Below are 18338 nucleotides of genomic sequence, written 5' to 3' on the forward strand. Positions count from 1 at the left end.
TGATTGATGCAGGTTTTACGTAATCACCCTACAGATCTTTCATCTTGAAAAATTATTGTGGGGAAGTCTCTTACCAGTAGACCAGTAAGTATCGCCAGGGTTAGTGGGGTGCCATCCAGAATGTGGTATGATGACTTTGTTGACAATCACTTGCGCCGCGTCGTCTATGATGGACTGTTTTAAATCTTCGCACGACGACATGTTCCATATTACGCCCGTTACCAGTTCTTTGACCTACAACAAAAAATAGACAGTATAACAACCAAATTTGAAAGACTTTATTTAACAACAATTAAGTTGGTTTTTTGAAGTGAAAACTTTTATAGGCGCGTTGGGCGGTTTTGAGATAGGTAAAATCTTAGAAATCACGTCATCGACATGCAAATTTTATTAGCTTTTAAACAAATTACGCGGCCTAAGGTTCAATTTTTAATGGAAGTGTCTAGTATGTTTTCATAATAGATTAAGTTAGATAGATAGTTAAGTGCACGGGTAATCCTTTATGAGCACAAATTTGCCAACAAACTGCTTTGCAGGGTCGCCCACTGCCAATTTATTTTAACTGACATCCTGACAGCAAACTCTTGACTACATGTTAGCGACTTTTACACAGATAAGACAAGACAAAGATCATAGACCATACAGCCTGGTAACTTGTAGAATTTTTTTATTATGTAGTACGCACCTGCAGCTTATAATACAGGGCAAGATAAAAGGCAGACGTAGACCTGGCCGTAGACGAATATCCTGGCTCAAGAACCTTCGCCAGTGGTTTAACATGAGTACAAGATCACTGTTTAGGGCAGCAATAAACAAGATCCAGTTAGCCTTAATGATTGCCAACCTTCGGTAGGAGATGGCACTTGAAGAAGAAGTACGCACCTCCATGTCAGTAGCTCGGCACAATAACGCCATTAGCGCGGGAATACCGCCCGCATCCCTTATGGCACGTTTATTCTCATCGTTCTGTCGCCCGTACGAAAGGTTCCGAAGCGCGCCGCACGCGTTGCGGCACACTTCGGGGTTTTCGTGTGATATCAGCCGCACTAGAGGGGGGATGCCGCCTGAAAAGATATTATAAACAATTTACTTTTGTTATCCATACTGATATTATAAATGCGAAAGTGTGTTTGTCTGTCTGTCTGCTAGCTTTTCACGGCCCAACCGTTCAACCGATTTTGATGAAATTTGGTACAGAGTTAGCTTATATCCTGGGGAAGGACATAGGCTTTTCATCCCGGAAAATTGATTGAGTTCCCACGGGATTTTTAAAAACCTAAATCCACGCGTACGAAGTCGGGGCATCAGCTAGTTTATAATATACATAAAAGTACAAGAAATAGTCGCTAATTTAAATACACTAATAACTAATCATCAATTGCCAAACTCAGAGTGTCTAGATATTGAATGATTACCGCAAAAGTGTCTATAAATTAAATATAGCTCAACGAAATATATATATTAGAATTCGATGCCAAAAGCCGAAGATAGAGCCTTGTCGTTGCCGTGTCGTTGTCTTGTCGTTGCCGTGTCGTAGCCTTGTTGTTGCCAAGTCGTTGCCAAATCGTTGCCATGTCGTTGTCATGTCGTTGCCGTGTTGTAATCTTGTCGTTGTCTTTTCGTTGCCGTGTCGTTGTCGTGTCGGTGTCGTGTCGTTGTCTTGTTGTTGCCTTGTGGTTATCGTGTCGTTGCCATGTCGTCGTTTTCTTGTTGACTTTTCGTTGTCTTGTGGTAACCGTATCGTTGTCTTGTCGTTGTTGTCTTGTGATATTGTCGTGTCGTTGTCTTTTAGTCGTCTTGTCGTTGCTGTCAAATTCTGCCCCTTGATTGGCTGTGAAAAAATGTGAACAACGAATTCAACTAATCGAGGGGCGGAATTCGTTGGTGTTAAACCTAGGTATTATGGCACTCACGTTTTTTGAGGGCCACCAAATTGGTGCCAAAAATTCTCACCTAAGCTCCTAGTCTTCTGTTTGTTCGGGTCGTCCATATAAGTGAGGTGTTGTAAGTATGCCGCCGCGTTTGCCTTCACGACGTCCGAGGGGGAGTTGAGGAAACCAATCACTTCGGGTAAATTTGGATCCCTCCACTGCAGCCCGCCGCCGTCTTCGCGACCTCCTACGCCGACCCCCACTCCTCCGTGGACTGTAAGAAAGAAATCGTCATTGTCAGCCAACTATACTAGGGTCATTACGAACGTGCGAACGGGGTCACAAATCATTACGATCATAGGGTTGTGAGAATGCCGCAGAAGTCGTTATCGATAAAGGGATACCGATCAGACGCATAGTCGACGCATTTTAAACTGAGTCGTCGAATTATCTGTCTGTTTCGCTCGCACTTACCTACGACCTGAAACAGCGAAACAGATAACTCGACGACTCAGTGCGTCGACTATAGTAGACACAAGTAAAAAGTATGGGCGCTTTTTTATAACCAGTTATCGACGATCGACAAATCCTTTTTTTACTGTTAAATACAAGTCACAACACTAGAGCATCAGCTTAGAGTTCCATAAGGCCTGTAAGTGCGAGAGAGAGGTCTGATAAAAATGATTTATGATCGCACGTTCGTAATGGCCTTAGTATAGTGAGCAAAATGCCTCCTGTATCATAAGAAATAGCTATGGAGATAGCTATGCTTAATGTTTCAAACTTAGTGCTGTACTTTAGTTATCCTTGGCTTGCTTAAAATATAAACGAATCGCAAAAATCCTCGCGGTGAAACACGTTAGACGTTCTGGAGTTAAGTTTTCACTTTTTAATGATATCATTGTCAGTTCGTGATACAGTACGCGGCAGAAAGTAATGTACATCGGCCTTTAGAAGGACATTTCGGCTTTGTAGAGCGTTGTCTCTGTCACTCATCTAATTATATAAAAGGATTGACCGACTGACTGATCTATCAATGCACAGCGGAAACTACTGAACGGATCGGGGCTCGGGCTGAAATTTGGCATGCAGATAGCTATTATGACGTAAAGAAAGGATTTTTGAAAATTCGACCCCTAACGGGGTGAAATAGGGATTTGAAATGTATGTAGTCCACGCGGACAAAGTCACGAGCATAAGCTAGTACCTAATATGACCGAGACAGTGCTCTACAAATCTGCTATATCCTTCTAAAGGTCGATGCACATTACTTCCGGCCGCGTACTGTAACAAGGTCGTATGGGCCGCGTATGGTGCGCCTCTTACGCATTTCAGCGAGAAGGTACTCGTTAACTGTAATGCATGTTTTGACAAAACGTTCTTACCAAGCGCCATATTAGCCATTTGCTTCTGTAGTTCCTCCTCGTCGCCGTACATTGACTGCCCGCCTGTGCTTCCTAAACTTAGGCCGTTTTGTGAGTCCTGCAATATGGGAGATGGAAGGGTTTGATGACGTCACTATAAAAATCAATATTATGCTTTAATAGTAGCAAAATATATTTTCACTTTGTAGTCTACCACGCCACACTGATCCTTTTTACGGGGAGTTTGCGCTTACGCAAGTATCTATCCCCCACCTATATATAAATAATAAAAGGAAAAGCTGCCCAATTGACTGATCTTTCAATGCACAGCTCAAATTACTGGACGGATAAGCTGAAATTTGGCATGCAGATAGCTATTATGACGTTATCATCCGCTAAGAAAGGATCTTTGAAAATTCAACCCCTAAAGAGGTAAAATAGGGGGCTAAAACGTCGGCCCCTTCCAGGGGGGCTCCTCTGTAACTTTTCGGATATGGCAGACTTTATTAAACCAATGTTCCTTTGGTTTCTACTTGGAATCGTACCGGAACGCTAATACGCTCGGCGGCAAAGCTTTGCCGGCAGGGCGGTAGCTAGCCACGTCCGAAGCCTCCCACCAGACCAGACCAGAAATTATACAATTCCAAACGCCTGCCAGGACCTCCCACTAATAAGACCACGGTGCTTGCACGGACCATGCGCCAGGAAGGTCGTCAAAATAATGATGATAAGGACTTACTTTAAAGGGTGGAGGTTGGTGCGGAGGCTCGTAAGCGGTGGGGTAGTGTTGATACGCGTAGGCGTCTCCGGCGTATTCGCCGCGCGGTGACGTCACGCAGTAGTGCCGTCCTAGTTGCTCCAGCGACGCCGAGTCGTACCTGAAAAACAAAAACAAAAACATTAAACATGTAAATAAAACTGTCAGTCAATAAGGACTCTCTCAACTGAATGGGTCAATCTCCACAGGGCGATAGTATCGCCGATCGCAGCGATACGACGAGTCACTCTGGACGAGTATAACCTCACGGACTAGTCTCGCGACGATATCGTCGTGTCTCCCGGCGAAAACGCCACGTTACGTCACAGTTGAGAGAGAGAGAAAGAAAGAAAGAAAGTCTTTCTTCTTTCTTTCTCTCAAAAACGATATACGTTATGAAGAACAATTAAAAAATCCAAAATTATGGTATATGTAGATTATAGAAGCAAACTAACCTCTGTTGCAGATGTAAATTATGTTGAGGTGGCATGGCTCCCGGTGAAGCACTTCTGGGCGACGCACTGCCCCCACCCTCCACGTACTCCTGTAAACAAGAACAAATACACTATTAATTATATCAGAGACTGGCTGTGTGCTGCAATGAATCACCAATGATATAGTGGGAATCATAGATAAAAGAAGTAAGGAAGATAAAGTGTATATTCGGTGTGCGTGGTGTGTACAAGACTTCACATCTATTACTGCATGTGTATTTGTAGCAAGTGGTGGGGAAAAACTGGCGACAGTAGGTTTCAATACAATTTAATTCATAGGGCCCATCTAGCCTTTACTTCTCTAATCAGTGGTGGGAATAATAGATGCAGAAGCATCATGAATGGGTTATTGGTCAATATTGAAGAAATACGCAAGCAAGATTAGTACTATATTCACGAACCCGCAAGGAAAGTGTAAGCATTGCCACAAAGGCACGAAGAAAGAAATGACATGTGATTCAAAACCGCTTTTGACTACGCAGTTTTGTAGAATTCCTCTGGCTCTGACGCACTGGGAGGGGGAATTAGTCTTCAGAATACGGAAAATAGAATGCAGAAGTTACCTGTGCCATGTAAGCGGACACCTGGGGTTTAACGAGGTAAGCGGGTTGAGCGGGGTATGCGGCGCCGTAGTGCGCGTAGGTACCGTAGTGTGGTAGTTTGTAGTGTCCGCCGCCCGTTCAGAAGCCCCTACCGCACTGAAGGAATATAAGACGTCAAAATGATTACCTGTGCCATGTAAGCCGGCACCTGGGGTTCAACGAGGTAAGCGGGTTGTGCGGGGTATGCGGCGCCGTAGTGCGCGTAGGTGCCGTAGTGTCCGCCGCCCGTGCCCGCGCCCACTCCGCCCGCGTATCCGCTGCCCACTGACACCGCTTCCATCACCTGAAGTGGTGGTAAGATACTATTAATAAATAAATTAACTTTATAAGAAAAGTAGTAAGTTAACTCTGGTGTTTCACGGCTACAGGGAGTGTCGTAAATCAAATGTGTAAACTACCTAACATGCTCTTGTACAAAATCCAGTAGCATTACGCACTGTCTCAAAAATTGCGCGTCTACCACATGCACCGTGCTGGCACCCGCCACTCTATGTAGCCTATAATTTTTTTCCTTTCCAGAGCAACTTGCTCAGTTCAAACTATTTAGAGCCTCAATGGCACCGATTCTAAGCACAACCTAATTTTAGAGTATTCGCACCCTCTTCTTACTAATGTAATATGAAAAGGACAGAAGCAGTTTGACAATTCTAAATTAAATTTTTAGATGGTAAAACCCGTGTTTTAGCACGCACTCGCGAACCTACTGTTTAAATTTGTATTGTGCACTAAAATTTAGAGTCTTTAAATGTGAAAGTCATGTTCCGTTCCTTTTTTAGCATTAGTAAAAAGAAAAGGATGCAGGTACTCTAAATTTAGTTTAGAGAGAGACTAGAGAATCGGGGCCAATAGCTCAACGGGTAAAGGAGTGGACTGAAAACCGAAAGGTCGACGGTTCAAACCCCGCCCGTTGCACTATTGTCGTACCTACTCCTAGCACAAGCTTGACGCTTAGTTGGAGAGGAAAGGGGAATATTAGTCATTTAACATGGCTAATATTCTTAAAAAAAAAAAAAAAAAACTAGATGTCGCTGCATAGAGTTCAAACACGATGTGGAGAAGTTTTTCTCTGACGAATGGCTTATTCGAAAATTGGAGCTACGTTTAATGCAGGAGTATCTGACTCACTAGGCAAATCGTCTCGACGGGGACATAAGGACCTTTCTTTATAGCCGCTCGACACCAATACATAACTCACAATATAGGTGTAGTTGTGCGAAATAATTCAAAATGAAAGAGCACTGCTGCGCCGCTGCACTGTAATCATCTTGTGCATGTCTTCATAAATGAGTTATGAGGTAACTATATATTCTAGGATATCGCCTCTGATATCGTGGTAAATGACCACCACAAATGGGTACCTCTGGAACCTCTGGTAGGTAATAATATACTATCCTTACTCCGTGCTCTAGGTCTGTCTACTCACATGAGGGTATTTCTGCGAGGGCGCCATGGTGAGGTGGCCCATGTGGTTGTAGTGGGCGGCGGGGGAGGACACGTACTGCCCGTAGTCGGGCTCCACGCCGCTCCCCACGGGATATTCGCCCGCCTTATGAAACGGACAGAAATGAGCACATCAAAACTTACTTTTACTACATTGCTTGAGTAACTAAACTGATGTTTCTAAAAAAATTTGCTTCCACCTTTTTTCAAATCAAATCAAATCAAATCATTTATTTGCACGATTGTAGGTACAATGATGGTGTCCTAGCGCATAACTAAGGAGACTCCTGCGGTAGTGGAGCGGTGCGGGAGGGTGACAGTTGCCACAAGTTGACGAATCACTGAGCTCTCGCGTCACGTCATCACACCCCTCCCGCACCGCTCCACTACCGCAGGAACCTACTCAGTTATGCGCTATAACATTTAGAGCCTCAATAGCTCAACCGGTAAAGGAGTGGACTGAAAACCGAAAGGTTGACGGTTCAAACTTTGAACCGTCAACCTTTCACTTCAAACCCCGCCCGTTGCACTATTGCCGTACCTACACAAGCACCTAGCACAAGCCTGACGCTTATTGGAGAGGAAAGGGGAATATTAGTCATTTAACATGGCTAATATTATTATTGAAAAAAAAAACATTATTTTTATTGAAACATTAGTTTTCGAAAATTATAGAGCCCGGCAAACAACTTAAATCTGAAGCAGCGTAGTGGGAGAAAGTTGGCATAGTGGGAGAAATCCAGGAAGCGAAAGTCGACGTATCAACCAATCGCGTACACTCGCGCCGACTGATCAACCAATCGTGTGCACCCGCCATTCGCCAGTCAATCGCTTAAATACTCAAGTTGTTTGCCGGGCACTGTACCACGTCTTTTGGCGATAACTCAAAAACCATCTTTTGCAGTTAACAGCTCTTTAAATATAGGGAGACAGTTAATTTTATTATTGCGGTGTTACGGTTTTACGGTACCAATAGATAATTACCTGCATAGCGAGATGGTGCTGGTGCGCGAGCGCAGCCGACAGCTCCGCGTCCTCGGTGGAGGCGTCCGACCGCGACACGGGGCTGTGCTGCGGACCATACGCGCCCTCTACCGGACCGTTGCTGTAACAACACAGAACATAAAATTAGATCGTTTTAGGAGACTACCGCACCACCATCTCCACGTGTGACGACGAACCCGTCAGTCTCCCCCCTTAGTCTTTTAGGAGAACTTTAGTCCAGCCAAGATTGGCAGGCCCTAGCCGGTGAAATCCCGGCTTAAAGACCGCATAAAGTTGCCCTGCGCCCCACCCGAGTAAGGAGGGCATGCCTAAGGCTGCCTGTCCACTGGTGCGGAGCGGAGCGGAGATGTGTTAAGCAAACCAATCAGATTGTCGATAAATAACGTGATAATTTCATTCCGTCATGTGACAAAACTCTGATTGGTCAACAATAGGTACACATCTCCGCTCCGCTCCGCACCAGTGGACAGGCAGCCTTAAGGTCCGTACCCTCGCTTGGGCGGAATTGGGACTGACAGGCCTTACTATACATTTGAGTTCTAATAGTTAAACATTTAGCCAAAAAGTAGCATTGATTGATGAGAAACTGACTAACTTATCATCGTACAGCAGCAGTCTAAAAAACTTCAATAAGTACTTCTAAAAGTTTTTTGATACTAGATAATGCCCGCGACTTCGTCCGCGTGGATTCAGGTTTATTAATAAAACTTTAATTTTCCGGGATAAGTTGCCTATGTCCTTCCCAAGGATGTAAGCTAACCGTGTACGAAACATCCAAATCGGTTAAACTGTTGGGCCGTGAAAAGCTAGCTAGCTAGACTGACAAACAAACAGCAGACCGACAGACAGATAGACACACTTTCGCATTTATAATATTAGTATGAATGGATTAAATATTAAAGTACGGTTATAAAAATAAAAATAAAAACATTTTACACAGCTTCTCTCTATCCCCAATATAAAAAGATTTTGAGAAATTCTAACAGAAATTTTAAATCCACGCGAACGAAGTCTCAAGAAAAGTTAGTTTAAAATTTATGATGATATATGTATTAGATTTCAACCCTTTTTCCTCCAACCAAAATATCTCGTGTATATTTCGTTATCAGGGTATAACTTTTCGAAGTTTGACACGATATTGATTCTGCCGCGGGCGTCTGAGATATACCCTAAGCCAAGTTTTCCTCTTACTGCCAACTTGGAGTGAATCTAGGCGATTTTCCGTTATTGACATTTACTCAATATAATCTAGAGTTTGTATTTGTAAACATGTGCAAATTGTGGAACTAATGTCTAATTCCCTTCCGCTGGGTTCCGCGGCGGTTTTAAGATAGCTTTATTCAAAGGGTGGTTAAACATATTTCTTAAAAGCCGGCAAGGGATTAACGGTTGCTCTGGTGCTGCTAATGTTCAGGGCGGTGATAATCATTTAACGTTAGGTGAACCGCGGGGTGATTACGTAAAACGTTGCAGTAGCGACAGCAACGCGACAGCAGTAGCAATGCGACAAATCATTTGCTGTCTCTCTTCTTCTTCTTATTTTGCTTTGTGGCTATTGCTGTCTCTCTCTAGTCGCTGTTACGTGTGACGTTTGACAGCAATGATCGCGAGATTTACGCCTGTCGCAAGCCTGTCGCGAGATACGTAATCACCCGGCCAACCTGCTTCTTTGTCTCGCTATTCATATTCAAAAAAAAATACTACAATACTATACAGAGTCAGAACATATACCCATTTGTATACGTTAGCCCAACGCATTCGGCAAATGCGATCGGCGAATACAGGACTAATTGGCGTATAATTACCGTGCGCGACCAGCGCGAGATAGTAGATTTGTAGAGCATTGTCTCTGTCGTTGAGACCGACAAAACGTCATATAGGTATGAGTGACAGAGACAACGCTCTACAAAGCCGAAATGTCATTCTAAAGGCCGATATACATTACTTTCTGCCGCGTACTGTAGTTTAATGAAGAGTTGCTGATTAGATTAGGTAATTGGCAACATTACTATTCACGTTAGCCGGCACTCGCCAAATTCGTCGAGCCAACGGGGACTGGAGGCTTTAAAGACAATAATGGTAGTCGTAAGGAAAATAAAATTGTCAGAGCCTAGAAAACAGCAGCAGTTCAACTGGCACACACTTCATACATCAACTAATTATAAAACTACTACTAAATATTATATAACTAAATATATAAAAGGAAAAGGTGACCTGACTGACTGATCTACCAACGCACAGCTCAAACTACTGGAAGGATTGGACTGTTTGGCATGCAGATAGCTATTATGACGTAGACATTCGCTAAGATAGGATTTTTAACATTATTATTTTATTATTATTTTTGAAAATTTCTACCGTATCTACTAAGAAATGATTTTTGAAAATTCATCCCCTAAGGTGGTGAAATAGGGGTTTGAAATTTGTGTAGTCCACGCGGCTGAAGTCGCGAGCATAAGCTAGTATTGACATAAAATGTAACCCCATTCCACACATGTTAAACATGTTTGCATATTCATTTATCGAGTTGGATGTGTTAAGAGCAGCACCAGTCATTATTACGAGTTGGTACGCCATTATTGAAATAAAAGTAGCCGTCAATTGTATTTCAATTTCATGTGCATGAGCGTGTCCGACATCTATGCTAAACAATCGTTCCAATCTATTTATTTTTGTATCATCAAAGCATTTATGGTATTTTAAAAATAGTTATGGTATCGGAACACTGATGAAAATTAGTGGAATTGATCTTTATTGGTCCGATGTTGTGTCTATAACTAGTATAGTGATCGCAAAACTAGTAAACTGCTGCAACTTGATGATTTGTGCAGATCATAGACTGTTCCATTGTCCTCAGTTTCAGGAAGAAAGAAGGAATGTCGTAGCCGAGCTGGGAGGAGAGTTTGGAGTGGAGAGCCTCATAAGCACAATGCTGGAAGAGAAAAAGAAGTGGCAGATAGTTCAGAAATACATGGAAGGTATAATGGAAAGTAAGGAGAAAGACGAAAGAGGAGGAAGATGAGTTAATCCGCGGCAGTAATGGTAGGCCAACAAGGCGGGAACATTACTGCTTAGAGAAAGGAGGGGTTTTTAGTCGGTAGGAGTCCGGCACTATGTCCATGAGGATTATAAGCGAAAAAAAAAAAAAAGATCATAGACTAAAGGATTAAACACACATGCCCGACTAAGATCTGTTTTGTACAATGCTCAGTCATATACCTCGTGTTCAGATATATAGTCCGTAGAAAATGAGAACTCACTCGACATTTCAACTCTGTGTCAACTGTCATGTCAAAAGTACGCTTCACCTTTAAAATAAGGACTAAAACCGTACTACAACAAATTTCCTTCATGTCTTCTCCATAAACGTGACACTGGCGAAACAATGTGTGCCCAGTTGGCACACCTAAAAGCCAATAATTGGGAATTGAATTGAATTAAAATCGTAATTTTGACATGACACTTAACACATAAAGTTAAAATGACGAGTGAGATCTCATTTTGTACACATATTAATTGGTATTGTCTTCGTATTTCTGATAAACAATTCGTATCTCAATTACCCGAATCATTCGGGGATACTGGCTTCATTATTTGCACTGTGAAACTGAACGCTCCACTTGCTCTACGTAATTGACTCTTGAAACCTTTGAGTTAAATTGATTTTAATCGATCTACTCACGAGGGCTCGGTTAAAGAATCCTATTACGGTGATCGCACATTACGGAACTAGCTAGCCCCAGTAACGTATTTTTACACGACTACCCAAAAAAAGTAGTCTAATGTTTTCAAGGTTCATGTATGTAGGTATGTATGTGAGATTCTTTATTCCACTATAACTTCTACATGCCTGAAAAGCTGATTTAGATGTATGTTAGAATCCTTAGATCATCCCGAGAGACACTGGCTATATTTTTTTTTTAAAGAATTCAATATAAGTCCCGCAGATTGCTAATGCGTGTGGCCGCCATTTTAGTGACATCAGCACTAGACTGAAGTTTCGAGCTAATGGTATATTTTTTTCGTCTGACGTCAAAATGACGTCACTTCGATCTTAATGAGCATGGTTCCAGCGCAATAGCAATTTGCGGGACTTATATTGCAAGGCAGTCGTTTATGTTTATTTCTTATTATTACTTGTTATGCAATTCTAGTTGATCGACTCCGACTTTACTCAAGTGGATTTTTTGAAAATCAGTGAGCCTAGTCCAAAGCAGCTGAAACTCCATATGTAACAAATTCAGTTTTAGTTTATGAATTTAGGCACTTCCAGAGGCCAAAGTTTTGCTGGATATTTCTGAGGAAGCCAATCACAATATGCCGGCATTTCGTCTTTGGACTATAACGTATGTATAGATGAACTTCTGTGTCTTCGTGTGATTATATCACGCGGACGAATTCGCTGACAAAAGTTAGTCATTAATATGCGTACAGTATAATAATATACCCTCCATATTAAACGAGTACAAATTTTATAACGTGACAAATGCGTAAAGCTTAACATCGCTAATCCACTGAAAATCAGCGCCGGGGTTTTTTAGACCGCAACAAACCGCTTAGTGGGGATTAGGACTGTTTTTATCGAGTTCGTAGAAAAAATGAGTTTTTTTGGAGATGCACACTTTTCATCACACGAGTAGATATATAGACCAGAGGGGAAGCTTCATACTAGCGGCTGGCTGTAGGTTCACTCACTCACACCACGACGTGTCCCGGACGCTCCGTTTGCCGCCGTTTGCCATCGAACTGGGCGCAAACGGAGCGTCCGTGACACGTCGTGGTGTGCGTGAGCTAGTGTGAAGCTTCCCCTCTGGTCTTAATATCTACTCGTGTGCTTTTCATGTTGTTTTTGGACCCTGGTGTAATGTTAAGCTAATCCACTGGAAGCGTGCTGTGGTTTCAGTTATGACGTTGACTTTTATAATATCTAGATAATATTAGGTAATACATATTATTAGATTTTGGTGCTTAAATTAAGAAAACTTTTGTAACCCTGCATCTTCTGCAATACAAGCCTTTCCTAGTGCAGAGAGTAGGAAACTCGTTCTTGTTATTAAGTTCAATATAAAATTATTTGATTGAACATTGATATCAGACAGTTCCTCCTTTTATGTACTCGTAAATAGACAAACCAACAACACGCTAGTCTCCTAAAAAAAACGGCCGACTGAAAAGTGAAAGACGCATCTAGACCACACTTTGAGATCAAAGACTAGTGTTTTTGAAACGCGAATGTCTTTGTGGCGGGATGATATAACAACACCTCCCCCGCGACAGTTTCGCTGGGTGGACTGTATAAAATTGCATTTGTTGTGTGCTCGAGTGCATGTGGCTTTGCGAGTAAATACAAATATACGAGTATAATGTAGTAGCAAGCTGTGATAGTCCAGTGGTTAGGACGTCCGCCTTCTAATCGGAGGTCGGGGGTTCGATCCCGGGCAGACACCTCTAACTTTTCGGACTTATGTGCGTTTTAATTAATTAAATATCACTTGCTTTAACGGTGAAGGAAAACATCGTGAGGAAACCTGCATGCCTGAGAGTTCTCCATGATGTTCTCAAAGGTGTGTGAAGTCTACCAATCCGCACATGGCCAGCCGGGTAGACTATGGCCAAACCCTTCTCAGTCTGAGAGGAGACCCGTTCTCTGTAGTGAGCCGGTGATGGGTTGATCATGAGTATAATATGTCTACCTCTGGCAGTAAGTAGCCTTGTATTAATGATCCAGCTTTTGCCAGCTTTTTATGCCAGCGCTCTGGTTACACCCTGCATAACCTAAGTCACTCAGGAATAATGTAGCTTTCTACTGGAGAAACAATTTTCAAAATCGGTTCAGTAGTTCTAGAGATTACTTCCTAGAAACAAACTTACAAACTTTACCTCTTTATGATATTAGTATAGAATGTTAGGCCAATGGAGTTAGAACCGAAGGTAGACTGACATGTCGATAAGAACAATACATAAGCCTACTTGAAATAGATATTTTTAACTAAACTCGTTTTTAGGGTTCCGTACCTCAAAAGGAAAAAGGAGCCCTTATAGGATTATAGGATCGCTTGGTTGTCTGACTGTCTGTCTGTCTGTCCGTCTGTCGTGTCTGTAAAGAAAACCAATAGGATCCAATCCAAAGGACCAATCATGAAATGTGACAGGTAGAACAAGTAAAGAAAAAATCCGAAACCGTCAATTGGTGGTTGAATGAACAAATAATTAGTATTTTCAATTTTCAAAATAAGATAACTATACAAAGTGGGGTATCATACGAAAGGACTTTACCTGTACTATTCTGAAACAGATTTCTATTTATTTTTATTTGATTTGATAGTACGGAACGGGACCCTCGATGCACGAGTCTGACCAATGTCCAATTTTTTTACATCTGTTTAATGTAATTTAATTTACGAACTGTTACACGATTATCAACTGTATTTTAATATTGTTGGGTTGGACATTGGAATGGCAAGAAGGGATAAAAGCAAGCGTTTACCCCTAACGTACATTCAGTTTACATTTGGTCCGGGATCAGCAGTTCGATATCCCTTTTGATGTACCTACCCACCTGCCTACTGAATGGTTTCCATGTTCCTATATAAAACCCGTAGCAACAAAGGAAACTTTTCGTTTGAAGCATTCGACAATATTCTAAGAACAAAACAAGTACCAGGTTAGGTACAGTAAAAAAGTCTCGATTTAGATTTAATTGATTTGTTTTTATAAAAGACATGATGAAATTTTGAATAAAATAAACAAACAGCTCGTTTACCGGTGGTTTGAAAGAACAATGTTGATACATTGATCTTTTAAACCACCGTTGCTGATGCAACGGATCCAAAAATACAAGACAAGCGTATTTGAGACAAACTGTAAACTACAATAATTGTACACTAGAGAGTAGAGACCGATATAGCTGTCTCGAATCGGACTTGTAAATAACAAGTGCGTGGCGGGCCACGCGCTTGTTATTTACAAGCGCGTGGCGCGTGGCGCCACGCGCTTAGCCATGATAGTTTTCCTTTAAAATTGATTATATATACTACTGCTGTGAATTTTTTCACGTTCCTATATATTACCATTTGGCTGATAGAGGGGGGGGGGGGGGGGGGGGACACTTGACTCTAATAAAAATTAACACTGTAAAACAATATTTTACAATCGGATCTAGTAATCAAAAAATGATGTTCCCAGACCCACAGTATTTTTAAAAGACCTATTCAACGGTACCTCACATTATGGGATAGACGAGAAAAAAAAGTTCATCCCCACATTACATGTAGGGGAGCTACCCTAAAAAAAAATATCAAAATTTTATTTCACCACTTTGTCGGCGTGATTTATACCCATGCCAAATTATAGATTTCTAGCACTAATAGTCTTTGAGATTAACCGAGGACGGGCGGACGGACGGACAGACAGACGGACGGACATGGCGAAACTATAAGGGTTCCTTGTTTACTACGGAACCCTAAATACTGCGGTAAAAGTACGCAAAACTTTTTCGTGGCAAAAGGCAAGACAAAACAGTCATGTATGTGATGTATGGGCATCATCATCATCAACAACCGATAGACGTCACACCACACGGCCACGGTCTTGCGCCGCCTGAATTCAGCGGCTCCCCGCGACTCGTTTGATGTCGTCCGTTCACCTACTGGGGGTCTTCACGCTGCGCTTTCTGGTGAAGATCATTCCAGCACCTTGGGATCCCAACGTCTATCTATTTTTCGAACTATATGCCCTGCTCATTGCACTTCAACTTCGTTATCGGTTACTCTGGTTCCTCTACGGGTCTCCTCATCTCTGATTTAATCACGTAGAGAAACTCCAAGCATAGCTCTCTCCATCGCTCGCTGAGCAAGTGTAAACGACAAGATATTTATCTTAGGAGATAATTAAGTTAGAAACTGGGAAAACGGTGGGTACACCTGCTACTTAATCAATGTACGAGACGCTACAGGCTCAGGATTGTTCGAAGAGTTGGTGTATCGAATTTACAGCACTTCCCTACTTACTAAGACTTGAGACTAATTTTCTTAGTTATTGTGTTAAACTACACTTTGAAAGTATTCTTATACATGAGTCGTTTAAACTTCAGCCGCAAATACAGTTACGCAAAGTGGCTCTGTGGGCTTTTATCAATGACTAGCTTTTGCCCACGACTTCGTCTGTGGTACCTACATAATATGTAATTTATAACCTGTGTTACTTCTGAATAACGTAGCTAATGGTAAAAGCATAATTAAAATCGGTTCAGTAGTTTCAGAGATTCTCGATTACAAACATCCAAATATTTCTTTATAGTAATACTAGATGATGCCCGCGACTTCATCCGCGTGGATTTAGGATTAATTAATTTTCCTTTAATTTTCCGGGATAAAAAGTAGATCGGTTGAACCGTTGAGCCGTGAAAAGCTAGCAGACAGACAGACAGACACACTTTTGCATTTATAATATTAGTATGGATTAGTATAGAAGTAATATAGATGATTGGATGCTGGTCGCAACTTTGTCCACGTGGATTTAAGTTTTTTAGAAATCCCGTGGGTCTTTGGTTTTCCAGGATGAAAAGTCAGATCTGAGTAACCTGCTCGCGGGATTTTTAGAATAACTAAATCCACGCCACCGAGAGGCATATCGACTACCTACTTTTTATCCCGGAAAACCAGAGTTCTCACGGGATATTTAAAAACCGAAACTTACGCAGACCAAGTCGCAAGCATCATTTAGTAAAAAAAACCGGCCAAGTGCGAGTCAGGCTCTGTTTTAGAATGTACAGGTGAAGACCTTTCATATGATACCCCACTTGATATAGTCACTCACTTCGAAAGTTGAAAATACTAATTATTAGTTCATGACCACAATTTAATTTTTTTTGTGTGATCTAACCCTAAATTCACGGTTTTCAGATTTTTCCCAAATGTCAGCTATAAGATCTACCTACCTGCCAAATTTCATGATTCTAGGTCAACGGGAAGTACCCTGTAGGTTTCTTGACAGACAGACAGACAGACAGACAACAAAGTGATCTTATAAGGGTTCCGTTTTTCCTTTTGAGGTGCGGAACCCGAACAAACCGGTCAAGTGCGAGTCAGGCTCGCGCAATGAGGGTTCCGTACAAAAGTCGAGTTTTTTAAACATTTTGCACGATAATTCAAAAACTATGATGCATAATAATAAATAAAAATCTGTTTTAGAATGCACAGCTGAAAACCTTTCATGTGATACCCCACTTGATATAGATATCTTACTTCAAATATTGAAAATACTAATTTTAGTTCATGACCACAACTTAATCTTTTTTGGGTGATATAACCACAAATTCACGGTTTCCAGATTTTTCCCCAAATGTCAGCTATAAGACCTACCTACCTGCCTGCCTAATTTCATGATTCTATAGGGCAACGGGACAGTACTCTGTAGGTTTCTTGACAGACAGACAGACGGACAGACAGACAGACAGACAGACAACTAAGTGATCCTATAAGGGTTCCGTTTTTCCTTTTGAGGTACGGAACCCTAATAATGAAAAATGCTTTACTGGGTTTCGTTGATTACGGTCACTCGGTTAAATTTTGATTAAAATTGAATCCCCGGCCTAATTGTTCGGCGTAAACATTTTAATAAACGCATCCTCAATAAAAAGGCAGCTGCGGCGTCTTAAAATTCCATTAAGTGGATTAGGCACGCCTTCTATATTTAGGTTTCCCTTCAATTCGACGCTCGTTGATCACTTTGCGAAAACTTTTGATCCCTTATTTATTACATTGACGCGATTTTATAAATATGTACCTAACCATAATTTATTGATGTTTTGTTTACTGGCTTGCTCTTGACGTCGATTTCATCTCATTGTACAGTTCTTGCAATTCACGAAGGCGAGTGAACTTTACTTGTGGTTACGTCGTATACACGGACAATGCATAGATAACTGTGCGTGCATGTCGGACCAATCAGTCGCAAGAAAGCGCTCGCAAACGCACACATTTACTTTACCTTACCGACACGACTTAAACACAAGCATGAGCCACTCGCCCTCGTGAAATGCAAGAATTATAACTAGATGATACCCGCGACTTCATCCGCGTGGAGTTACATAGGTTTTCACAAATCCTTTGATTTTTCGGGATAAAAAGAAGCCTATGTCCGTCTCCGGGATGCAAGCTATCTCTGTACCATGTTTAGTCAAAACAGGTTAAAATGACGGGCCGTAAAAATGTAACAGACGACACACATACTTTGGCATTTATAATATTGGTATGAATGAACACAGCCACACAGATTACTGCAGATTCTTCTCGATATGAACGGGGGTTTTAAGAGGAGCTTATTCGTAGCGCACTCCTAACAAACGTAGATTTGCATACGAATATTGAGCCCGCGTAACTTTGAAAATATACATTTTTATGAAAATCTGGGAACCAAACTACGTTTGTATGGAGAGCGCTGGGGAGTGTACTATACTCGTAATGATGAGTAGGGAGTAGGGGCTAGGGACACAGGTACATTAACAAAGAACAGACCTTCAGGCGATTTAGAGGACACTATTATCGTGTCATCGTCATTTATTGGGCACTTGTAGCGGACGACATCAACACGAGAGGGTATTACAAAAGAAGGTATCAAAAAAGGATGTTCTCAGTTTGACGATACCTACTGGTACAGCTAGAACAGTAGATATTTATCTATCGGAAACATTTTGCTAAAACATGGAAACGAGTGCGGTCTCGCCGTGTTTGTGTTGTAAATAGAAAAACGTACGTAATTATTGGTTTTGCTCTATTTCTGAACCGCCTAGTGCCTACGCCCTG

The 18338-nt window shown here is 41.7% G+C and overlaps 1 protein-coding gene across 5 annotated transcripts in view; it reads right to left on the reverse strand.

Moving 5' to 3' along the window:
- p120ctn (adherens junction protein p120) overlaps positions 1-18338 on the reverse strand; it is a 74205-nt gene that overhangs the window by 16387 nt on the left and 39480 nt on the right. For 4 of the 5 annotated variants that reach the window (XM_069506546.1, XM_034980913.2, XM_069506547.1 and 1 more), the window contains exons 3-11: positions 7513-7633; positions 6512-6634; positions 5216-5371; positions 4448-4536; positions 3975-4113; positions 3257-3353; positions 1954-2145; positions 883-1064; positions 75-234 (exon numbers count right to left, since the gene is read on the reverse strand). In XM_069506546.1, coding sequence (XP_069362647.1) covers positions 75-234; positions 883-1064; positions 1954-2145; positions 3257-3353; positions 3975-4113; positions 4448-4536; positions 5216-5371; positions 6512-6634; positions 7513-7633 — 1259 coding nt within the window. Of the gene's footprint in view, positions 1-74; positions 235-882; positions 1065-1953; positions 2146-3256; positions 3354-3974; positions 4114-4447; positions 4537-5049; positions 5135-5215; positions 5372-6511; positions 6635-7512; positions 7634-18338 lie in introns of those variants that run through there. The other variant, XM_069506548.1, reaches the window with a different exon arrangement.

The sequence above is a fragment of the Maniola hyperantus genome, chromosome 23 (genome assembly GCF_902806685.2).
Source record: "Maniola hyperantus chromosome 23, iAphHyp1.2, whole genome shotgun sequence".
Lineage (NCBI taxonomy): Eukaryota > Metazoa > Arthropoda > Insecta > Lepidoptera > Nymphalidae > Maniola > Maniola hyperantus.